The sequence below is a fragment of the Bos javanicus genome, chromosome 1, assembly GCF_032452875.1.
Source record: "Bos javanicus breed banteng chromosome 1, ARS-OSU_banteng_1.0, whole genome shotgun sequence".
Taxonomy (NCBI): domain Eukaryota; kingdom Metazoa; phylum Chordata; class Mammalia; order Artiodactyla; family Bovidae; genus Bos; species Bos javanicus.
In genome coordinates, this window is record NC_083868.1 from 18986702 (window position 1) to 19012669 (window position 25968).

At 36.2% G+C, this 25968-nt stretch overlaps 1 protein-coding gene across 1 annotated transcript in view; it reads left to right on the plus strand.

The window, feature by feature from the left end:
* TMPRSS15 (transmembrane serine protease 15) overlaps positions 1 to 25968 on the plus strand; it is a 142236-nt gene that overhangs the window by 76042 nt on the left and 40226 nt on the right. Inside the window, exons 16-19 of the mRNA XM_061426189.1 lie at positions 4254 to 4379; positions 6600 to 6740; positions 15274 to 15384; positions 16930 to 17062. Coding sequence (XP_061282173.1) covers positions 4254 to 4379; positions 6600 to 6740; positions 15274 to 15384; positions 16930 to 17062 — 511 coding nt within the window. The remainder of the gene's footprint in view (positions 1 to 4253; positions 4380 to 6599; positions 6741 to 15273; positions 15385 to 16929; positions 17063 to 25968) is intronic.

The following is a 25968-nucleotide window of genomic DNA, read 5'->3' on the forward strand; positions in this document are numbered from 1 at the left end:
TTCTTTTTTTTTAATTTATTATTTTTTTAATTTTGTATTGGAATATAGCCAATATGCAATGTTGTGATAGTTTCAGGTGGACAGCAAAGAGACTTATCCATATATATATATATATATATATATATATATCTCTTTTATAACTACAGATTAAAGAGAATAAAGCAGGCAGTGATTAGAATCCCAATATAAAGTGAAAGTATTAGTCTCTCTGTCATGTCTGACTTTTTGCAACCCCATGGACTATATAGCCCCACCAGACTTCTCTGCCCATGGAATTCTCTAGGCAAGAATACTGGAGTGGGTTGCCATTCCCTTCTCCAGGGGATATTCCCCACCCAGGGATCAAGCCTAGGTCTCCTGCACTTAAGGCAGATTCTTTACCACCTGAGCCACCAGGGAAGCAGTCCCAATATGTCCCAACATAAAGGATGATCTAGTATGAAGGATACTAAAAAATTCTAAGTCTAGAAAGAAGAGACTTGTATGATAAAACCAGATAAAGCTTATATCTAGATCATTAGTCCTAAATAGAGATGCTCATTAGAACTGCACAGAGATTGTTTGTGTTAAAGATGAAAATTCCATGGCCCATCCCTCCAAAGATTCCACACTAGTATTTTGAGAAACAGACATGTTCTTCCCCTGCCTTCCATGGCTTCTGATAGCACCACCAACCTAAATGGAAAATTCTACCAGTGAAAAAAATACCCCAATGACAGTGAAAAATGTGTTATTTGAAAATGTCAGTGTCTCTTCCTTCAAATGATCCAGAGATCATATCATTCTGAAAGGACAATAGAGTCACTATTATAGGGAGATATCTGATTAAAAAAAATAAACAGCCATTAATCTAATTTGACTTGTATGGGGAACCAGAGATTATCATCTCTACTTAGCATAGAAACTATCTTTGAAACATTTGTACAAAGTAATAATGTAAAAATATGATTTGTACATTATCAATTGTACAAAGTAATGATGTAAAAGAATCCAAAAATAAGTGGAACATTGAAAGAACAATTTGGAGACATTTATTAAATTTATTAACTTATTCATGAAATCTTTTTTGAGTGCTTTATTTGTTAGGTACTGAAGTAAGTAAAGAAGAAACAAACAATTCAGTCTAGATAAGGATTCAGATAACTTGTCAGACATAACACAATGCCTAAGGCCCTGTTTATAATAAGGGCAAAGACAGGAGGCTGTGCAGGAACATAAGAAGTATTTAACATACAAAAGTTCAGAAGTAGAAGACCTTGATTTTTTCTTGAATCTTCAAGCAAAATTAAGTAATGATAACAAATGAAAATGAAATGTGAAGTTATCTCACACCATGTTAAGCAGTTTGAATTTTATTCTGAGAGCACTGAGGAGACTTTCACTGGCTTACAGGAAAATAGTGGTAAAATCAAGTTTACATGTTAGATGGATCCATCCTTTTGTATTGCAGTCCATGGGGTTGCATAGAGTTGGACACTACATGGTGACCGAGCAACAACAAATTCTATTGCAGGATCAGAGATTGGTTGTAAGGGAGCAATTAGCCTCACTCATTAGGAGATGAAAAATAACAGTGACTTGAATTCGGATAGTGGCATTGGAGACTGAGAAGGCAATGGGATCCCAGGGATGTAGGAGCTAGTATTGGCACCCTTGGTAATTGATTGTATATGGGAGGAGAGAGGTCAAGGAAGACGAGGAAGCTTCTGGTGTAGAAAACTGTGAGTGGCTGATTAGTGGTACTATTCACTGAAATAGGAAGAATGAAAAGAGGAATGAGTTGGCAAAAGAGATCGCTGTGTTCCCTTTATTACTTGTTGAGTTGGAGATACTTAGATTTATACACAGTAAATATTGGATAACTGGATCTACTTCTCAAGAAAATGTAGAAGATAACTTAGAGGTCCATTACTATGTCAGTGAAATGACTTCCTTAAGAGTGAATGAGAAATTCATGTAGAATGAAGAAATGTTCGGGAGCAAAATCTAAAGAATAAATCATTTAAGGAATCAATAAAAAACAAGATGGTGGTGATTTAGTCACTAGTTCAGTTCAGTTCAGTCGCTCAGTCATGTCCAACTCTTTGAGACCCCATGAACTGCAGCACATCAGGCCTCCTTGTCCATCACCAACTCCCAGAGTCCATCCAAACCCATGTCCATTGAGTCAGTGATGCCATCCAACCATCTTATCCTCTGTCGTCCCCTTCTGCTCCTGCCCTCAATCTTTCCCAGCATCAGGGACTTTTCAAATGAGTCGCCTGTCCACATCAGGAGGCCAAAGTATTGGAGTTTCAGCTTCAACATCAGGCCTTCCAATGAACACCCAGGACTGCCCTCCTTTAGGATGGATTGGTTGGATCTCCTTGCAGTCCAAGGGACTCTCAAGAGTCTTCTCCAACCCCACAGTTCAAAAGCATCAATTCTTCGGTGCTCAGCTTTCTTCATAGTCCAACTCTCACGTCCATACATGACCACTGGGAAAACCATAGCCTTGACTAGAGGGACCTTTGTTGACAAAGTAATGTCTCTGTTTTTTAATATGCTATCTAGGTTGGTCATAACTTTCCTTCCAATGAGTAAGCGTCTTTTAATTTCATGGCTGCAATCACCATCTGCAGTGATTTCAGAGCCCCAAAAAAATAAAGTCAGCCACTGTTTCCACTGTTTCCCCATCTATTTGCATGAAGTGATGGGACCAGATGCCATGATCTTAGTTTTCTGAATATTGAGCTTTAAACTAACTTTTTCACTCTTCTTTTTCACTTTTATCAAGAGGCTCTTTAGTTCTTCTTCACTTTCTGCCATAAGGGTGGTGTCATCTGCATATCTGAGGTTATTGATATTTCTCCCAGCAACCTTGATTCCAGCTTGTGCTTCTTCCAGCCCAGCATTTCTCATGATGTACTCTGCATAGAAGTTAAATAAGCAGGGTGACAATATACAGCCTTGACATACTCCTTTTCCTATTTGGAGCCAGACTGTTGTTCCATGTCCAGTTCTAACTCTTGCTTCCTGACCTGCATATAGGTTTTCAAGAAGCAAGTCAGGTGGTCTGGTATTCCCATCTCTTTCATAATTTTCCACAGTTTATTGTGATCCACACAGTCAAAGGCTTTGGTATAGTCAATAAAGCAGAAATAGATGTTGTTCTGGAACTCTTGCTTTTTTGATAGTCCAGCGGATGTTGGCAATTTGATCTCTGGTTCCTCTGCCTTTTTCTAAAACCAGCTTGAACATCTGGAAGTTCACGGTTCACATATTGCTGAAGCCTGGCTTGGAGAATTTTAAGCATCACTTTACTAGCATGTGAGATGAGTGCAATTGTGCGGTAGTTTGAGCACTCTTTGGCACTGCCTTTCTTTGGGATGGAATGAAGACTGACCTTCTCCAGCCCTGTGGCCACTGCTGACTTAGTCACTAAGTCATGTCCAATTCTTTTTGGACCCCATGGACTATAGTTGCCCAGGCTCCTCTGTCCATGGGATTTCCCAGGCAAGAATATTGGAGTGGGTGGCAATTCCCTTCTCCAGGGGGTTCTCCCAACTCTGGGATTGAAGCCACATCTCCTGCTTTGACAGGCAGTTTCTTTACCGCTGTGCCACCAGGGATTCCTGATGCTGCTGCTGCTGCTGCTGCTAAGTCGCTTCAGTCGTGTCCGACTCTGTGCGACCCCATAGACAGCAGCCCACCAGGCTCCCCCGTCCCTGGGATTCTCCAGGCAAGAACACTGGAGTGGGTTGCCATTCCCTGATACTAAAAGGCTATAAATATTTTTTTGTTTTGTTTCAAAAGGAACTGCCATCATATGACATATATAAATAATGGCAACAATTACTTAAAGAAATACTAAAGCTTAGTTGCCCTACAAATTACATTTTAATTACCTCATTTCCTCTACATTTAATCTTGGAAATAAAATAAATAGAAGTAGAATATTCATATCTTTTGACGTTCATATATTTTAGATTGTAGGAGTAAAAGGCTATTTGCACGCTTTGATGAAAGTATTTCATTTATATGAATAAAATAAATTCAATTAGAATAAATGATCTCAAATTTAGTTGAAATTTTACTATAAGTATTCTAGAGTAGATGAAATATTTCTTCACACAGACAAATAGTTTGGAATATTAGGTTTTATAAAATGAAGGAAAGATTTTTGAAAGTGATTTGAAAGTCTCAGAAGATTGAAGTTAAGAGAAATCAAAAGAAGTATGTTTAAACTAACTTTATTATTTATTACTTTTAAGGTATTTGGAATTTAAATGCACAAAAGGGAAAAAATATTCAGCTCCACTTTCAAGAATTTGACCTGGAAAATATTGCAGATGTAGTTGAAATCAGAGATGGTGAAGGAGATGATTCCTTGTTCTTAGGTAAGTCTCCAGTTTATTGTGAAAGTTGTATGGCTCAAGACAGACTGATGGAGAGAGAAAATGAAAATGAAAGTCGTTCAGTCGTGTCCGACTCTTTGCCACCCCATGGACTGCAGCCTGCTAGGCTCCTCTGTTCATGGGATTCTCCAGGCAAGAATGCTGGAGTGGGCAGCTGCTCCCTTCTCCGGGGGGTCTTCCCAACCCAGAGATCGAACCCAGGTCTCCCGTATTGCAGGTGGCTTCTTTACCAGCTGAGCTACCAGGGAAGCCCATGGAGAGAGAATTTCTCAATACATGTAGTTACTTTTTTACAAAGAGCTAAGTGAAAACACAACAGTAGAATAACACATCAAACTGTGGCATTTCCAATATGGGGAACGTTCACAGTGATGATGGAAAAATATTCTTTAGAATTCTTGGGAAATCAAGATTCACAGTTTTGAGTTAGCAGGTCCTAGAGATACTGCTGCTGCTGCTGCTGCTAAGTCACTTCAGTCATGTCCGACTCTGTGACCCCTTAGACGGCAGCCCACCAGGCTCGTCTGTCCCTGGGATTCTCCAGGCAAGAACACTAAGCATTATACTTTAGAGACTAAAAGCCAAGAACATCCATTATGCAGTTTTCTATTCTATGCATTATGTATACATTGTATGTCCAAAAATAACTATTATAATACATTTTATTTCATTTCAAACTGAAGGATCAATTATGTTTATTATGCAAAATTTTTAAATGATATTTACTTTGTGTTTCACTATTACTTTGTGTCTCTAGTACTAGCTGCTTCTATATAAATATCTGAGAATGAGTCAAAAATTGATCAAATTGATTCTTCCCAATCATTTATTGATCACTAATTTTTAATAGACATAGAGGAAAAGTGTACTATTCCAGAAGTTATTATACCTAGATCATAAATGCCTTTTAATATAATAAAGTTCTATGAAATAGAATGGCTAATATCTTATTAAACAACTACCAACTTTCAAGAAAGAAGTGTCCCTTGATAAGTCATGCTTTAAACTATGAAAATACATAAAATGTCAACTGGAACGCAAAAACAGCACACTTTTCAGAAGTGTTTTATCTAACTGTGCTTTGTGCATGTGCTCAGTCGTGTCTGACTCTCAAAAGCCTCCTGGGAGATGAGAGCCACACACAAAACCAGTAACAATGAAAGTCTCAGTGAACTACGGTGCCTTGTACCAGCAAGAACTGAGGAACTTCAAGTTTGATTTTCAATAGTTATAAATGCATTTTGGGTAGTTTTTCTATTTTCACTTTATGTTGTCTTTATAATAAAAATTTCTGTTCTCGTGATCAGTTTTTATCATTTCACCTCTTAGTATTTCCATCAATCATTGAAAAGTAAATGAGAATTCCAAAAGGATCTCATAATCATTGTTCTCAAATTTATCAGCAAGGAGCTCTTATGACACAGAATCACTTTCAAGTATTCCAATATATAAAACATTTAACACAATGAATGTATTTTTAAAGTAACTGAAGCCAGTACTTTTTAACAGGGCTACCTTTGTGGCTCAGCTGGTAAATAATCTGCCTGCAATGTGGGAAACCTGGATTTGATCCCTGGGTTGGGAAGATCCCCTGGAGAAGGGAAAGGTTACCAAGAGGATTTTATTGTTTATGAAGGCCTGTAGCCCTAGGGATTAGAGGGGGAAAAATTGAATACCACCATTTAGGTCTACGTTATCCGTCTCTAATGTATCTTTCAGATAAGGTTAGTGATTCAATTTATAAAAAAATATCAAATGAATTTAAACAAAAATGTATTAAAAAGGCAATTGATTTATTAAGATAAAAATTCAGACTAAATTTATTGAGACAAAAATTGTAAAAAATTATAATCTCCATTATTTTATAAAGGTCTTTAAAAGCAGGTAAATAATTTTCTGGGGTAGCATGAGCTTTGAATAGTACTGGTGCTAAGTTAGACAATATTATGAGTAATTTCATCACTACAATTCTAGAGCTGCAGAAACCTTAAGTAATACTGGAAAAGATCAACAAAGAAGTTGGCTTTCTTAGAAGCAGTGTCTAGAATATAAGAGAATGTACACGTTCTATGTGTGGGTGCTTCTTGAGCAAGCCACGCTGCGTGTTGCATATGTCTGGGAGACAGAATTCAGGAAAAGGGTACATTTCCTTCTAGAGTCAAATGATTATCTCACTGATTATCCCATTTTCTTTGGGAGCAGCTGTGTACACAGGCCCTGGTCCAGTAAACGACGTGTTCTCAACCACCAACCAAATGACTGTGCTTTTTATCACTGATAATATGTTGGCAAAACGGGGATTTAAAGCAAATTTCACTACTGGCTATGGCTTGGGGATTCCAGGTAAGTAGGTGTGGGATTACATGCTGCCTTATAAGTTTTGGAGCCAAACAATAGAAACAGCCAGAACTTAATTTCAATGTTTGCATTCTAGTACATTCGTTCATTTTTCCTCATCTTAAAGGAGAATTTCTTCCTTCCTTTACACCTGATTAACCACTAGCTGACTTTGCTTAAAGCAGGAATCCACAGGGGTTTTTCAACAGACCTATTCGCACTTCTCTGCTATGTAAAGAGTTGTGCATCTTGTATCTGAAAAGGGCCATTTTAAACTGTAAAGGGGGGCTTCTTGGCACTGTGAGGAAGGAGGATTGTCCATCACATTCCTTTTGCCAAGAACGTTTTCAGAGAACAGCAGGAAAACAAGCAAATGAGCTGTTTGAATGCCAACAACATCCAATTAAAATATTAACATCAACTTCTTGGAGACAGACAGTGTGAAAAGGCACGGCCATGCAGGCAGAAGGAATTTGATGCTGATATTTGCTGGAATGCACAACCTTTTTGGTGGCTCAGATGGTAAAGTCTGCCTTCAACGCAGGAGACACAGGTTCGATCTCTGGGTGGGGAAGATCCCCTGGAAAAGGGAATGGCAACCCACTCCAGTATTCTTGCCTGGAGAATCCCATGGACAGAGGAGCCTGGCAGTCTACAGTCCCTGGGATCTCCTAGAGTCAGACAGGACTGAGCAGCAAACACTTTCACTTCACACTTTTCACAACCTTCTTACCCTATATTTTTTATTATATCCGTAACATAATCAGCAGGAAAAACAAAATCGTGACCTGCCTGCTCATCATGGAGAGATGTAGATATAGTTGTAGATACAGATACAGATATTTTCATTCATATATGTGAAATTTAACTCTGCATTCAGTGGTTTAAAGAGAATTTGTATGGCTTGCTGCTCCCCTGAACTATGAATTTTTAAAATACCTCTGCCCCACCACTTAGTGGTTCTCTGGGTGGAAATATGTCAGGAAGACAGAATACACATGGCTTTCTACATGTACATTTCCCTTCCATAGGAAATTGTGGTCAGTATGTCTTTAATTAGGATGTTTAGAAAAGAGGTAGGATTGTGCTATTGATCATCGTCTGGCCTATTCTCTAATACTAGAGTCATCTGTACAAATATCTGTTCCTCCACTCACAACCTAGACCTCATCCCAGAAAGTTGTGTGCTTTGAACATTACTGCAAATGTAAAAAATGACCTGTAGCTTATCTATCCTCTGGCCCTGAATATAAGTCATAACAATTATTACTGTCCAAGCTACTCAGATGGGAGTAAGTGGTAGCTTAGAAAATGATGCTATTCTTCTGGAATTTGTGATTGGTATTAGATACACCTACTTAGGATTTATAAGCAACATTGACATGAATCAACCAAACAATCCACTAGTGAAGTAAATAAAGAAAATATCAATTAGGGAAGTAAACAAACAAAAACATTAAGGCCTATGAAAGAATATACAGCACCAAAGAAAAGGAATAAAGACTTCAGAGCAACTGAAAATTAGAATTTATCTTAAAAAAGAGTACATGAAAAATGAGAAGCATATAGAAAGTAATACGATTTACAATTATTTTAATTTATAAAGAAAATTATTTATTTTAAATTATATTTATAATTATCTTTCAAAATAGCAAAAAAGAAAATATATTGATATGAAAATATAAATAGATGTCATGCTGCTGCTGCTGCTAAGTCACTTCAGTCATGTCCGACTCTGTGCGACCCCATAGACGGCAGCCCACCAGGCTCCCCCGTCCCTGGGATTCTCCAGGCAAGAACACTGGAGTGGGTTGCCATTTCCTTCTCCAATGCATGAGAGTGAAAAGTGAAAGTGAAGTCGCTCAGTTGTGTCCAACTCTTAGCGACCCCATGGACTGCAGCCTACCAGGCTCCTCCGTCCACGGGATTGTCCAGGCAAGAGTACTGGAGTGGGGTGCCATTGCCTTCTCTAAATAGATGTCATATGTTTGTGTAAATATAATGTGTAAGATATATATAGAGAGTGATGTAGATAGATAAAATGTATACAAAATCAGAAGCTAACTAATTAAATCACTGCTTTGGAAAGTAGTAATCAAGGCAATTTTGAGACCACCTGTTTTGGATTAAGTCACTTTTCTATCTCTATGACCTATTCTCTTCTTTGAGAAGAGGAATTTCTTGTTGAAACTCTACCACCACCAAATTATTATTTCTGACTCCATCAGAGGTTTTTGGTAATGGTGTGAAGTGAACTGCACAGATTTTTGGTCAATCGTATACCTATTCAAAAACTCTGACACCAAAATACCACATTGTCACAAAAACGCTGCACAAAAAGCATGATCAAGAGTCAAAAATGATAGGTAAAGAGATGGAAATATATGGAAGTCTCTGATGTGCATACAGGAAAAACACCAACGCACAAATTGAAAGTAATAGTCATTCCCAAAGGAAGAGCCAATTAAAACTAACACTGAAAGTTATAATAGGAAAAAAAACAATATAATGTCTAGATCTGATTAAAGTGTCTGAAAAATCATGAAATATGATTGCTTATTATAAAAATTTATAAGTAGAAATCAGTGTTAGAACATTTCATATTTTAAATTTTAAAGGAAAGTTTTCATTAAATTTTAAAGGAGAATAAGCAGAATCAGTTTTTAAAGATGTTAAAAACCAGTTCAGCTTTATATTTTAGTCATTTCATGATGTATATTTTAAAACAGTGGCATGATATTTCTAAATTTTCAAGGAGAAACTTCTGCAATAAAGAAAATGTGTGACATCAGTATCATTGTATTTTAATGAAATACAATTATGTGCTTGGTTCTCTATTTTAAAATAGAACAAGAAAATACCTAATAGTTACTCTCTTGGAGAGGTGGGCTTCCCAACTTTTTTCCAGAGATGTCACGGAAGGAACTTTTGAGGAGTATTGTAAATGGCACCCCACTCCAGTACTCTTGCCTGGAGAATCCCATGGAGGGAGGAGCCTGGTAGGCTACAGTCCGTGGGGTTGCAAAGAGTCGGACATGACTGAGCAACTTCACCTTCACTTTATATGTTTTTAAATTTATTCTAATTATATTTATTTGTTATTACAATAAAATTCATTTTTCAATGTTTATTTCCAGTGAGTATAAAACACAAATTAAAAACTTGTGGCATATTATATTAACTGCAAATTGAGTTATTAGCTGTTTAATATTGTCTCATGTCTATTCACCAAATTAAAATTAATTTCAGTTCTTTCTATTTTCTTTTTTTATTGAAGTATAGTTGATTTACAATATTGTGTTATTTTCACATATATCAGTACAGTGATTCATTTATATGTTATATATATTATATATATATTCCTTTTCAGATTCTTTTCTCTTATAGGTTATTACAAAATATTGAGCACAGTCTCCTATTCTATAGGTCCTTGTTGATTTTCTATTTCATATATAGTAGTGTTCGTGTTAATCCTAACCTCCTAATTTATCCCTCTCTCTACCTCACTTTCCCCTTTGATAGCAGTAAGTTTAATTTCTATGTCTGTGAGTCTCTTTCTGTTTTTTTCTATTTCTTTCTGTAAATAAGTTCATTTGTATTCTTTTTAATTTTTTTAAACTTTTTGTTAGAGTATAGTTGCTTTATAGTATTGGGTCAGTTACATAGAAAATAATAAAGATACTACCAGAAAATAATAGAGCTCATCAATGAATTTGATAAAGTTCCAAGATACACAATTAATACATAGAAATCTTTTGCATTCTTATAAATTAAAAACAAAAGATCAGAAAGAGAAATTAAGGAACCAATCCCATTTACCATCTTACCATTGCACCAGAAAGGATAAAATATGTATCATTATTTTAGAGTCCACATATAAGTAATGTCATATGATGCTGGTCTTTCTGTATCTGACTGAAAATTACTATATTTTTAAAGTAATGAAGATGAATTGTAAAACCAATTGAACTAATGAGATTAAGAAAACCTAATAGCTGTAATCAATAAGGGAGTGAATGTATCCAAAAAAGTAATTATTGACCATCTACCATCAGCAAAAATGAAAACATCTTGAAACAAAATTTTAGAGAAATAGTAGGTCTTTAAGCCATATTTTAAATTGTAAAGGAAAAAGGGAGGAAAGAATTATAAGAGAATAGGTTGGGGAAAGGAAGGCAGCAACACCTCTTTCATCAAAAATATTACAGTTGCTGGCTTTATTCAAGTCTTCTAATAAAGTAAATACATTACGACTTTGAAAAATATTACACGCAATTTCTAGTCAAGATAAAAGCCAAAAGAACATAATCTATGGCTTACAACACAAAATAGATAGGAGATTTATGGCCTAGGTATTGTTTTTATTTGTTTGCCCTTTCAAAAGATTTCAGTTACTATGATAATGTTATTTAGGCAATAAATCATTTAGAGAAAATTTCCTGGATTGAAACTAAAATGGAGTCTTCCATGACCATCACTCTGTGTTGAATATGTTGAGAATGTGGTCTCAGCATTCCTCTTGGCCAGGGAAGACTTATGCTGCTAGGGACCAGAAAATGGAGTGATTGAGTCATTATCAACATAATCTTCTCCCAGAGGGGTTTTTTTACACCAAAAGGCTGAAAAGCAATTACAGACACAGTGAATTGGCAGTGGCAGATAATCACACTGGTAATGGAAGGAGAGATTAGGCACACACATCTTTATATTGGTGTCCTGCTTTGCTGGTCATTTCAGGAAAACAGGAGCAAAGGAATATCATAAATATGCAGCATGAATGTGCTTCATTTATCTTCTAAGATATTTTAGGTATACCTTCCAAAGTACTTAAGTGACATGTAAAACTATTGTACAACATATTTTTTGTTTCTTCTTTCTTTATCTTAGTTTTCACATTTTATTTACATTAAACTAGAGTATAAGAAATAGGATTTATTAAGATCACTCTCCTCTGAATGTCCCCTCATTGCTCTTTTCTGAATCTCAGAGTCTTAATTTGGAACTCAATAGTGCTTATCTGGCAACTGTGGAAGTGGCAGCTGATTACATTTAGGGGTTCAGCGCCCTCCCCAGATCGTGTGGCATGTGCCTTAGAGATCAGTTCAGTTCCATTTAAAACCAGGCATATGTTGACTAAATGAGGCAGGGCTATTGGAAACTTCATAAAAAGGAGATGGGGAAATTCAGTTCTTAGCAATGTTTCTTTTTGTCTCTCTCACTATGGGCATAAAATGATCAGAAATAGGACTCCAGAGGCCCCAGAGAGTTAAACTTTTGGATTAAATTCTTGAAGTCGAATTGTTACATGCTGCGAAGAATCAGAATCCAGTTCATGTACGTAAAGGGAAATTTTGAAACAATTTATTTAAATTTCTCAGAATTTGTCATTTATTTTCAGTTCAGCAGCAATAGATTATCTTTTCCCATTCAGCATTATTTTTAATCCAACAGACTCATCTTATGAAGATAGGGTAATTTTTCTGTGTTCATTTGGTATAACACTAACAGCTTTGGCTAGAGCAGAAAAATGAACTACAATTTTCAGATATTTGCACATGCTTTCATTCATGTTTTTATTCAGTTATTTAAATTTTAATTCAATGGATACATGCTTTTTGAATTAAATATAGCCTGGCTATACCAGTAAAAGAGTAAAATTATTAATAAATTATCAATGATTAAATTATTGGCATTTAAAACTCATTTTTACCTAATGACTTTAAAAATCTATGAAAACAAAGTAATGGGATAATTTAAAAATAACTAGTGGTGACTAATATTCTATAAGTATATTAAGTTATTTGATTATGGATACAAAATTAAGCTGTCAGCTTTTAAAATAAATATAATATATATTAAAATATAGAATTAAAATAGACTTAAATTCAACACACGTATACCTCGTTTTAAGTACTTCTGCTTTCTAAACTTAATACTGGAAAGATTAAAATATAAAGTCAGTTAAAACATTGAGGCTTGCCTATAGAATAAGTAGCTGTCTTTGCCCATTTATTGTCTCACTAATCTGGTTTGGAAATATGTGTTCGTGAAATAAATTGATAATTGCATTTACAAGAACCTTCCTAATAGTATTATATTTGATATATGTAACCTACACTTGGTGGATAAACATTTGTAGAAGCAACTATCCCAATCACGCCTTTCTTAAAGTATTTTTTATTAAAGTAACTTAAATTTGGGTTGAAAAAATATAGGCTTTATTAAAGTTTAAAATAACAGATACAAATACCTCCAATTATTGCTGTGAGATTCCTGGAGGAAAGCATTAGGTATGACTTCTTGCATTATCTGGAGAAGAAAGTAGCGCAACCAGCACACAGAAGTATCAATGAAAAGGATGACCTCTAAGGATTGCTACTTTTACTGTTAAGGATAAAATTTATTCTGCATTCAGTGTATTCATATTGGCACAGTAAATACATTCAATTTTTTAAAAAATGATTCTCATGATATACCTAAGACATAAGCAGTATTTATCCCACTATATCAAAGAAACTGAGCTTCAAAAGATTAATTTATTTGTCCAAGGTCAAAAAGAAAAGAAAAGAAAATGTTTAAATTGAAGGTCAAATCAGTCACATGACTCCAGAGCTTATGTTTTAACCTGTACCCCAAATTCAAACAATTAAATTTTACCTTCATAATTCATAGATTTGATTTTTATTTTTCAAGTCAATAGCTATCATCAGCCAATCAACTGTCTACTTTTTAAATGTATTTTTTGAAATCATACTTTTAATGATTTCTTCGTGTTTATGATTAATGTGCATGCTGATTTTTGAGGCATATCCACTTACCTAATACAAATTAATTCACTTAACATTTAACAAATATCTACTGATTCTTACTTTGTTCCAGTCATTTTGTCAAGTCCAAGGCATATAAAAATGAAGAAACAAGGCATATGGATATTACAGCTAGTAAATTACAGATTCAATTTAATGAATGGACTCAATGAGAGCATTTATAGAAAAAGCTTTGCTTTTACCCATCTTTGTTGTTGCTCAGTTACTCAGTCATGTGCAATCCTTTGTGATGCCTTGGAGCAGCACACCAAGCTTTCTTGTCCTTCTCTGTCTCCCAGAGTTTGTTCAAACTCATGTCCATTGAGTCAGTGATACCTTCCAACCATCTCATCCTCTGTCGTCCCCTTCTCCACCTGCCTTCAATCTTTCCAAGCATCGGGGTCTTTTCCAATGTCTTAGCTCTTCGCATCAAGTGTCCAAAGTATTGGAGGAGCTTCAATCCTGAGCTTCAGGATCAGTCCTTCCGATGAATATTCAGGGTTGATTTCTTTTAGGATTGACTGGTTTGATCTCCTTGCTGTGTCCAAGAGACTCTCAAGAGTCTTCTCTAGCACCTCAGTTTGAAAGCATCAGTTCTTCTGCACTCAGGCTTCTTTATGGTCCAGCCTTTCATCTGTACATGACTACTGGAAAAACCATAGCTTTGACTATACAGACATTTGTCGACAAAATAATGTCTCTGCTTTTTAATACACTGTCTAGGTTTGTCATAGCTTTTCTTCCAAGGAGCAAACATCTTTTAATTTCATGGCTGCAGTCACTATTTGGAGCCCAAGAAAAGCCTTTTAATACCCAACTGCTATTTCCTTTCTCAAAAAAATCCAGATTCCACATGGCCCCAGTGGAGATTCTAATATCAGGATGTAGCTACTCCTCCCAAGCCACAATCAGAAAACAACTCTAGGGTAGCAAACCCCTCTTTTCCAGTGAGATGAGGGTTCCCCAAGAGCAAGACTCCATAAGAATAAACAAACATTTCCAGGAAGCATAGTTCTCACTCCCTTTCAACAATGACTACATCAAGTAGACATCTTTTGCACAACTCAAATTCTGGAAGCAAGCACCATATATGTATTCCGATCCTCTTCATTGTCCTTTTGTGTTTTCATGTCCAAGCACATTCCCAATAATTTCAGCCCTGCTTTCCCTGTTTCCTTTCAAATGACTGCTATTGCAGTTTCCATTTCTTTAGATGACTTTTTCCCACCTGACCATGCTTTAATTAAACTATTTCCAGCTTGGTACAACTTTGATTCCACCGAAAGACAGCTTCCACATTTCTATGTAAGAAAGGGTTAGAGGTATCATTTAGCTGGTAAAACCAGGAGATCTCTCTATACTTGTGAACATTCCAGTGGTTGTTACTTGTACATTCACATTCATTGGGTTGGAAGAATGTATAAGATTCACAGAGACTGTGTGGGATGGTATGTCCAAAATCTCTCACACATCGCTTGGAACTGCCCTGCCCTCTGCTGCAGAGACACTTAAGGTTTTGTTCATATTCTAACTAAACCATGTCTCCAGCTTTGACAGGACTATTGCAAAAGCATTTGGAGGAATTGTTTTCTCATATTCAATATCAAAGTCAGGTTAACCAAGGACTGTGGCAAAGAATGGATGTTTAAAGGGACAAAAATGGGATGGGTACTCCAGAATGGTCTATTTGTCATTTCACTATCCTATACAATACATATTTTTTCCCTGCATAGAACCCTGCAAGGAAGACAATTTTCAGTGCAAGGATGGGGAGTGTATTCCGCTGGTGAATCTCTGTGACGGTTTTCCACACTGTAAGGATGGCTCAGATGAAGCACACTGTGGTACGTTTTATTTTTAGGAGAAACTTTGATCATCTTAATTTCTACATTTGGATTCTACAAATGCAAAAGGAAGATTATGACTATATCTATTAGGACATATCTTGGTACTTATGGGTTATGATTTCCTGGTGATTTTAGTGCCTCTGCCACCATTCTGGTTATAAGAAATGCTAACGCGCAAACTTATTTCTGTTTAAAGTTGACTACATTTAATACCTTTAAGTCTGTGTGCGTTAAGTTGCTTCAGTCGTGTATGACTCTCTGCGACCCTATGGACTGCAGCCTGCCAAGCTCCTGTGTCCATGTGATTTCCGAGACGAGAATACTGGAGTGGGTTGCCATTTGCTTCTCCAGGTGATCTTCCTGAGCCAGGGATCAAACTTGCACCTCTTAGGTCTCCTGCATTGGCAGGCAGACTCTTTACCACTATGGCCACCTGGGAAGCCCAGCTTTAGGTCTAGGACAAAGCATTTTCAAGTAAAGAGCATAAAATACCTCAGAAAGACAACAGCCCATGCCAGCCAGTCTAGCCACCACTCTTACTCTTATACTTTGTACCTTACCTACACACAGAGGCCCCTCATGCTCATTTATAACGGACTTTCTTAGACTTTTCCTTGCATTCTTGATTCTTCAGTATCTAATTCTCCTCCTGCCTTGAGTCTCCTGTCCAGCCCTCCTCCAGCTCTCTGTTACATTAGGAATAATGACTACTTTTACTCTGTCCTACTTTATAATTTCAAAAAAAAAAATAGTAAAAGCTATTTATGATGTGCATGTGCTGTAACGGAGTGCTGTAAAATGATCTTAACATCATTGGAATTAACTCTGTTTCACTGAAAACTGAGGCTTGGAGGAGTTAAGTAGTTGCAAAAGATTACACATCTAGTAAGGCTTAGGGCTATGTTTTCAACCCAAGTCTGTCTAATTCTACAGGCAATGCCTTTATTCTTTTTATCATCAGAAAAAATGGTGAACAGTAGCAAACACTTTCAGAATTATTGTATGGCATTTGCGGGAAAAACTATGATGGATGATATTTTATCTGTTTGATAAACTAACTCTCTTAGCCCAGTCTCCCACCTAACCACTAATGGCCTTAACACTCTGTCCAAAATGGTTGTCAGTTGAAGGGGGAATGACAGAAACCAAACAGCAGAAAAATAAGGTCAAAGAAAATACCTTCCGGAGAGAGAAGTAAGAAAAAAAATGTTTAAAGTTGTTCTTGAATTTGTTTTCCTTCTTTTGGTAACTATGCTTATAAGATAAGCTCTTCAAAATAGCTTTATTTTCTGTTTATGTGCTGTACTGATATGCAAGGAACTTACGTATCTCTGCCAGTTCCATCTTTATAAACACATGAAAAAGCAAAATTCATACTACCAAACTTATCGTTTTCAACTTAAGACTTCCAGCATGTTCTTAAGAAAAATCATACACTATCAATCTCTAAATGTTAAGAACATTACATATTTGGCTTAAGAGTCCAACATGTGCTTACTGGCTTGGGTCACAGTGACCTTGTGTATGATCTCATCTTTTTAGTGCGTCTCTTCAATGGCACGACAGACAGCAGTGGTTTGGTGCAGTTCAGGATCCAAAGCATATGGCATGTAGCCTGTGCCGAGAACTGGACAACCCAGATCTCAGATGATGTGTGTCAGCTGCTGGGACTAGGGTAAGTAATTGCACTCAGCTCTCAAATTATTCTCAAGCTTTTTTATGGGTTTCAAATTGGGTTTACTAAGAAATTTAAAATTTGTGGAAGTCATGAATTTAGAAAATACATATGCTCAAAAGGAAGAAAACATAAATCTTGTTTAACCCCATTCTCAAAAAGACAACCACAGTTAATAATCTTTCAAGAAATATTACATAAATATGAGTATACAGAAATAGTATATTATAAAATCATGCAAAATACCATATTATAAGCTGTTTTGTAACCTATTTATGCATGAACATTTCTCATGTCATTAAATATTGTTCATAAGTTGTCTTCTTTAACAAAAGGAAATGTTCCATTTTATGCTCTATTATAATGTAATTATAATTAATCACATGGGTAATGGAGAGAACATGCTTTTGCTATGTCTTCCTGACCCATTCATGATAGTTCTTTTGGAAAATTTGAAGAAGTATTATTGTCATGAGAAAGAAAATGTGCAGGATTGTAAGACTTAATTCAAGTAATAATTCCATATTAATGACTCTCAAAAAATTACTATCAGTTCAGTTCATTCACTCAGTCATGTCCGACTCTTGCTACCCCATTGACTGCAGCACACCAGGCTTCCCTGTCCTTCACCATCACCTAGAGTTTGCTCAAACTCATGTCCATTGAGTCGGTGGGGTGTTGGTTATGGGGCATAATGTTTTTTGATGAAAAAGCAACAAAACTCTGAAATGGATAGTTGTATATCCTCACTTCAAGTAAAGCACTGGATAAGTGGCACTGACTCGAGATTCCTACTTTAATGTTGCTTTTAGATAAATAGTGAGTCCATGCAGGTGAGGCCCTAGGAAGTTATTTGCTTCCACTCAGTTCAGTTCCCTTGATCAGTCATGTCTGACTCTTTGCAATCCCATGGACTGCAGCACGCCAGGCCTCCCTGTCAATCACCAAGTCCCAGAGTTATTCAAACTTGTGTCCATTGAGTCAGTGATGCCATCCAACCATCTCATCCTCTGTTGTACCCTTCTCCTCCTGCCTTCAATCTTTCCCAGCATCAGGGTCTTTTCCAGTGACTCAGTTCTTCGCATCGGGTGGCCAAAGTATTGGAGTTTCAGCGTCAGCATCAGTCCTTCCAATGAACACCCAGGACTGATTTCCTTTATGATGGACTAGTTGGATCTCCTTGCAGTCCAAGGGACTCTCAAGAGTCTTCTCCAACACCACAGTTCAAAAGCATCAATTCTTCAGCACTCAGCTTTCTTTATAGTCCAACACACACATCCATGCATAACTATTGGAAAAACCATAGCTTTGACTAGACGGATCTTTGTTGGCAAAGTAATGTCTCTGCTTTTTAATATGCTGTCTAGGTTGGTCATAATTTTTCTTCCAAGTAGAAAGTGTCTTTTAATTTCATGGCTGCAATCACCATCTGCAGTGATTTTGGAGCCCAGAAAAATAAAGTCTCTCACTGTTTCCATTGTTTCCCCATCTATTTGACATGAAGTGATGGGACTGGATGCCATAATCTTAGTTTTCTGAATGTTGAGTTTTAAGCCAACTTTTTCACTCTCCTCTTCCACTTTCATCAAGAGGCTCTTTAGTTCTTCTTTGCTTTCTGTCATAAGGGTGGTGTCATCTGCATATCTGAGGTTATTGATATTTCTCCCAGCAATCTTGATTCCAGCTTGTGTCATCCAGCCCAGCATTTCTTATGATGTACTCTGCATAGAAGTTAAATAAGCAGGGTGACAATAAACAGCCTTGACGTACTTCTTTCCCAATTTGGAACCAGTCTGTTGTCCCATGTCCAGTTCTAACTGTTGCTTTTTGACCTGCATACAGATTTCTCAGGAACCAGGTGAGGTGATCTGGTATTCCCATCTCTTTAAGAATTTTCCACAGTTGCTTCCACTACTCAATTTGATAGTCATCCTGAGGAGCTGTTTTATAGACTCAGGAACTTAGTACAGCTTAGGCTAAGGAGATTGGGTCCTTGACCTTGTGACCACAGTTGACGGACCTAAATGCCCTGGATGACTGGGCTTTGACTGTACAGGAGCTTGTGTTACAGATTACCAAGTATCACTATATGACTGTCAACACAGGTGTTCTTTCCTCTGTGATGTGTGAACCTTAGCTAACTGTCCCCTCAAAGAGACAATGTTGGGGTTAAGGTGAAGCCTTTAGAAAGATGAAAGTAATCAAGATCTTCTTTGCCAAAAATATTTTCAATGCATTTGAATAAAATATGTTGAGTGATAGCATAAAGCTGACTCCGGTTGCATGCAAGAGCATATTGGAAAGGGAACATTTATCTTCATTATTTTTTCTAACAGTTGCTAATATAAACACATTATTTTGATTACTCATAGATTACAAGTTTGTGCATTGGCAGTGATAATGTGTCTTGTCTTTGGATAAATAAGAATAGTTTTTACTTTAAATGCTTATATGGTAGAGACAGACACAGAAATAGAGAATTACAATATATTGTGATAAATACAATATCTTGTAGGAGAACCTCTACTCAATTTGGGCACGTCAGAGAAAGCTTTCTAGAAAGTGGCCTGAGCTGTATAGATGACGGCCAATTCCACATAACTATATACTATCTATTTACAAGTTCTTACCTCCAGCCAGATTTTACTCTCTAGTTCACTGACCTCATTTCTAATGGATCACAGTCACAGAGAGGGACAGAGAACTAGATTTTTTTTTAGTGTGTGTTAAGCAAGTAGTACACCCCACTGCCTTCAATACAATGTTTTTCATGAGGTCAGGCACTTGGCTCTTTTCAGAAATGAGTCAGGTAATCTCTGCAAAGACTTTAATCTTTGGACCAGCACTTATTAACTAGTCTCCCTAGTGCTCTAGTAATTGAAAGAAAGTTACAGCCTTAATGCGAATTTGTCTAGGTTGGTGCATGCTAACAAAAGAAACCTTAGTGTATTTAAAATGATGTGTTTCATATAGAGGAAAGTAATTTAAGAGTCAATTTATTAAAAGGGCACTGTAGCCTCTCAAGATTATTTACACAGTTAGGGTACAAAATGCAATTCCCCACAGGTTCTAGTAAATTATATGAGGCAGATTTCATCAGCTTTCCTATTTTTAATGAAATATTTTCATTCCCCACCTTTGATAGCTGCATAAGTAAAAAGAATTTTGAATAACATTTTCATGTCTCTGATCAAAGTATGAAAGAAAACATTTTAGACTGATGCAAGAATAAATGTTAAAGAAATATTGAGCAGTGATTTTTAGAATATTTCCTAGGAAACCACACTACCCTGTTATTAACCCAATAAATGAACGATGCAGTTGATGTGCTCTGCTAAGGCATTAAAATCAAGAAGTCATCAGGTCTATAAAGCTTTAAAAATTTAGGAAATGCTAACATTTTAAAAATAGAATTAGCTGTATGTATCCCCATGAGGAACTGATGTTAATTTTTAAATCCCATAGTAGTCTTGTACTAGATACTTTCAGTTCAAATATCAAAAACATCTAATTGACCCTCTCATTCTGAAACCCAAAATAAGAAATAGAATTACTTCAATGTTCTCCCATTTCAGAGGTGTTTTAAAAATGTTGGGAGGTGAGTGGTAAATATTTTTTTTAATTAACGTTTCACATACATCAGTTCAGTTCAGTTCAGTCGCTCAGTTGTGTCCGATTCTTTGCGACCCCATGAATCCCAGCACGCCAGGCCTCCCTGTCCATCACCAATTCCTGGAGTTCACTCAGACTCATGTCCATTGAGTCAGTGATGCCATCCAGCCATCTCATCCTCTGTCGTCCCCTTCTCCTCCTGCCCCCAATCCCTCCCAGCATCAAGTCTTTTCCAATGAGTCAACTCTTCACATGAGGTGGCCAAAGTACTGGAGTTTCAGCTTGAGCATCATTCCTTCCAAAGAAATCCCAGGGCTGATCTCCTTCAGAATGGACTGGCTGGATCTCCCTGCAGTCCAAGGGACTCTCAAGAGTCTTCTCCAACACCACAGTTCAAAAGCATCAATTCTTTGGCGCTCAGCCTTCTTCACAGTCCAACTCTCACATCCATACATGACCACAGCAAAAACCATAGCCTTGACTAGACGGATCTTTGTTGTCAAAGTGATGTCTCTGCTTTTGAATATGTTATCTAGGTTGGACATAACTTTTCTTCTAAGGAGTAAGCATCTTTTAATTTTATGGCTGCAGTCTCCATCTGCAGTGATTTTGGAGCCCAAAAAATTTAATTTCCTGTGTAAGCACTAGAGCAAATTCGTATTCACAATTTAGCACTAAAAATAGGTTCATAGAAAATTGAAAATAGAATCTGTGTTTCCTATTAGTTTAAGAAATTGGTAGACAAATAATGCTCCTGTTGTTGTACATATTTTCTGTCACTATCCCCAAATTTTCAACTATGAAGGCAAAGCCTTAACACAAAAAAACAGCAAAGATTAGATATAGGGATTAGTAGAAAAAGTATAACTGCTACCTCAAATTTAAATGATTTTTTAATTTGCTAACTTTATACAAAAAATAATAAATGTTTTCTGTTATTTTAAAATTTTAATTTACAAGTTCAACATGCAAGAAAATTTTAATTTTATTCTTAGCTATGTTCCTTGGGTGGAATGGTTGAGGCAGTGGGCTAGTTGGATAGGAGGGGCTATGGGCAAAATGGTGAAAAAAATTTTATTTTACTTGGTTTAACTGACCAAGCTAAAAAGCTAATAATTTGCCTGAATTGAAATTTGTAGCTCTTATTTTTTTTTCCTGTTTTAGAATGAGAAATACGTTAATTAAAAATAAGCAAAGAGAAAATAATAGCAAACTATAATAATTTATAACTTCCTAAGATTAATCTGTAATAGGCATATCATCTCACAAAGATGTAGAAAACACAGTGGTAGGTAATTATATCTGCTATGGGCAAGGGCATGAAAACAAGTATACCCAAGAGCTGGATCAGCACTTCCCAAACCTGATGATACATTAAAATCAGCCAGTCATGTTCCCAGACATTCAGGTTCAGGGTGGTCTAGGTCATCGGTTCCCAGTGCTTCATTTTAAAATCAAATTAGTAGCTGAATCACTTTTCTTTACATCAGAAATTAACAGAATTTTATAAATCAACTATACCTCCATCAAGTAAATTTTAAGAAAGACAAATATTATACGATATCACTTATATGTGAAAACTAAAAAGATGATACACATGATCATATTTACAAAACAGAAAGAGATTCACAAACTCTGAAAACAAACGTATGGTTACCAAAGGGGAAAGGCTGAGGGGAGGGATAAAGTAGGAGTTTGGGATTAACATATACACACTATTATATGTAAAATAGATAATCAACAAGGATGTACTGTATAGCGCAGGGAACTCTATTCAATATTCTGTAATAACCTACATGGCAAAAGAATCTGAAAAAGAATGAGTGTATGTATAAAACTGAATCACTTTGTTGTATATCTGAAACTAACACAGCATTGCAAATCAACTAATCAACTATCCCTCAATATAAAATAAAAATTAAATTAAAAAATACGATAAAAAAGAATTAGCAGCATCTGTAACAACCACCTGGATGCATGTATAGAAATTTACATTCTGGAGCCCCACCTCAGACCCACCCATCTGAAAGTCTAGAACAGAGACTGACAATTTGTATTTGAATAAGCCCTTAAGGTGATTCTGATGCTCTGTATAGTTTGAGAGTCACTATCAAAGTGTGGTTGTCCTTAACCTTCTTCTATGTGTCATGAACATTTCTGGCAGTCTGGTGGAACTTACCAACCTCTTCTTATGTACGTATTTTTAAGTTGCAAAAGAATAAAATACACATAATTTTGAAGGAAATTCATTTCATTGAAAAAGCTATCAAAGTGTTAAAAATATAGTATGATATTATATATTTCTTTTTTAAGAGAGTAAATAAGATATGTTGGTGATTCTAATGATTGCTGTGCTATCAAAGATGAGCGTAAGTCATATTTTTAGAAGAATGCACTAAGATCTGAAGATATGTGTAATTTGTCTTGGTGACAAAATTATATGTGCTGCTAATAATATTGTGGTTAGTCACCTACATTTGTAGCAGAAATAAGACTGTGTTTCAATTACAAGTTAGTAAAAATAAAGATGTCATTATTTCTCCTCAGACTATAAACTGGCTACATGTTACCATGAATTGCTAGGGGCTCCATAGAACTCAGGCTGGAATTTTGGCTAGAGGAAGAGCCAGAAGTCTTGGTTCTTTCAAGAACGCTGAATGATTCCTACTACAGGAAAGTAGAACTGTCATATCAAAAGAACCCAAGAAACCTTGTATATGTGTTTCAGTAGAAAACATAGAAATTATACAAGACATCTCTGAAGTTTAGCAGTTTGATTTCATCTGGTATTAAAAACAAAGTTAAAAATAATTAAACATTTTTTCTCCTACTAAGAACATGTGTGATAAGTCGTATCTGACTCTTTGCGACCCTTGTAGACTGTAGCCTGCCAGGCTCCTCTGTCCATGGAATTCTCCAGGCAAATATTCTGTTGTGGGTTGCCGTGTCCTCCTCCAAGGATCTTGCCGACACAGGGATCAAACCCTCCTCTCTTACTTCTCACGCATTGACAGCTGTGTTCTTTACCACCAGCACCACCCCGGAAGCCCCAACATGCAGGTTTAGCTTCCCTGTGTGCAGGTCAACTCTGGCTTAATCCAGGGGATTCCTCAGCTTTTCATTCTGACACTAACCTCTTTTAACTTCTCTGGAAAACTTTTCACTCAGTAGATCAAATTAGAGTTTAAAAAGACCACTATAAGTAGGACATCATTAAAATGGTATTTTTTTTTTAGAAAAAAGAAAAAAAAATCAAGGCTAAGATTTCAACAAACACAGGTTGGTATTATTGCTTGCTTGGGAAAAATTCATTCCTGATGTACCCTAGTAAGTATTTGAAAGCACATTATCGGAAAATAAAGGATTCTTTTATAAGAAATCACTTATTTTTATTAATTCAATTTAGGGAGCAAACTCTTTGTTGTCTTTAACTTTTATTTTGACTTAAACTTGAATGGGCATTTTGCGACCCAGAGAAATTTATGGGGCAAGGAAATTGCTGAGAATATAATTATACACATAAAGAGATAAAATTTCTTCTGGTCAACTGTGAATCATCTACCAATAAATTTTCTGCAACTCAGTTGTCTAGTCTACAAAAGCCTGTTGCAGAGTTGGGGGTTTTTCATTTGGTTTTTGTTGCTGTTTCTGCTTTTTTAATTGAAGGCTTTTTTCTTCACTTAAAGATGATTGCATAAAAATAACAAATATTATAGTTTTCCCTAAACCAAAATATCTTTCACCATTCCCTTAAATACTGTTGTTGCAGAGAGAGAGGAAGGTGTCTATATTCTAAAATAGAAACAGATAAAGGCAGGAGAAAACTATCATTCCCTGAATGAATAACAAGCATTTTCTTGTTCATTCTGTTGTTGTTATTCAGTCAGCCGTAAGTCGTGTCCAACTCTTTTGTGAGGCCACTGACTGTAGCCCACCAAGGCGCCTCTGTCTATGGGATTTCTCAGGCAAAAATACTGGCCTGGGTGGCCATTTCCTTCTGCAGAGATCTTCTCTACCCAGGGATGGAACCTGCATTTCCTGCTTTGGCAGGCGGGTTCTTTACCACTTAGCCAACAGGGAAGCTCCTTGTTCATTTAGCCTCCCTCCTAAAAATTATTTCCAACTGACCAAACTGTAAACAACATGGTATATTTTTTGAGATCAAGGACAATTTTGGATTAAATTGATGAAATCAAGTGGGATACTATACTTTTTTCTCCTTTCCTTTAATTATACCTTCCTCTTTCTCTATCTTTCTTTCTTCCTTATTTTTTTTGCTTTCGTCTTCACTTTCTTATTCCCCTCAACTTTTCATCTCTATTTCCTTCCATTCTCTCTTCTTTTCTTTACACTCTTATCTTTTCAAAAGAAACTGCATTGACTTATAACAGAGTATATGTGGTAAAGTTAATACACTAGAAAAGTAAATAAGGTCTAAGAAAGAAGGAACCAAATAGATACAATATACAGAGTCACCACAATTACTCATACATGTGTTTTAGATTTCCTGGAAATCCATGCCAAAAAGAAAACATTAAAAACCGCATAATTTTAATTATGAGATAAGTTGAATAATACCAGTTCCATCCATAGGAAGACAGATTTCTTCTGAACCCTCAATTCTAAAGGAAATTTTGCATGTATGACCTTAAAATGTAGTAAGGCATTAAAAAGCATGCACTAAGAAAAATTTATAGTAAACATGGAGATGTATATCATATACCTCTTATTCAAAGATAAATAAATGGCAATGACTGAGAAAACAATGTTACAATTGAATCAAGAATATAGTACAAGGGATTAAGATCATTTTATCCAAGATGCTGTCCACAGAGATCCCCTCTCCCATGATCGAAGTATCACTTCTCTCAGCCATGTTTTTGGTTTTTAGTAGGAAATACCAGGAGTTTGTCTCTTTGCAAATACCATTAATATGGTAGAGAGTGGCTACCAGACTGACCCTATCCATTTCTCTCTGCTTCTTAATACAGTAGCTTGTACAAAGGGGTAAATTGATCAGGGGAAGAAAATTTTTTTTCCCTTTTGTGTGACATGAAATTTCGAGTTGAGATCAGAAAATCTAAAATTAATAAAGCTTACTTGTTTTCTAAGAGCTAACATATGGCTGGGTAAGTGCTAGGTGAGTTGTTATAAATGTGTTAAATGAATAAGCTATTTTAGTTACAATGTGTCCAATTCAGTCATGATGCTTATGGAATTGCCAACCTGTCCCCACTCTCCTAGTGGGATGGTTTGCCATCCATTGCCTCAAATTCCTTTCACTCACCCTTCCC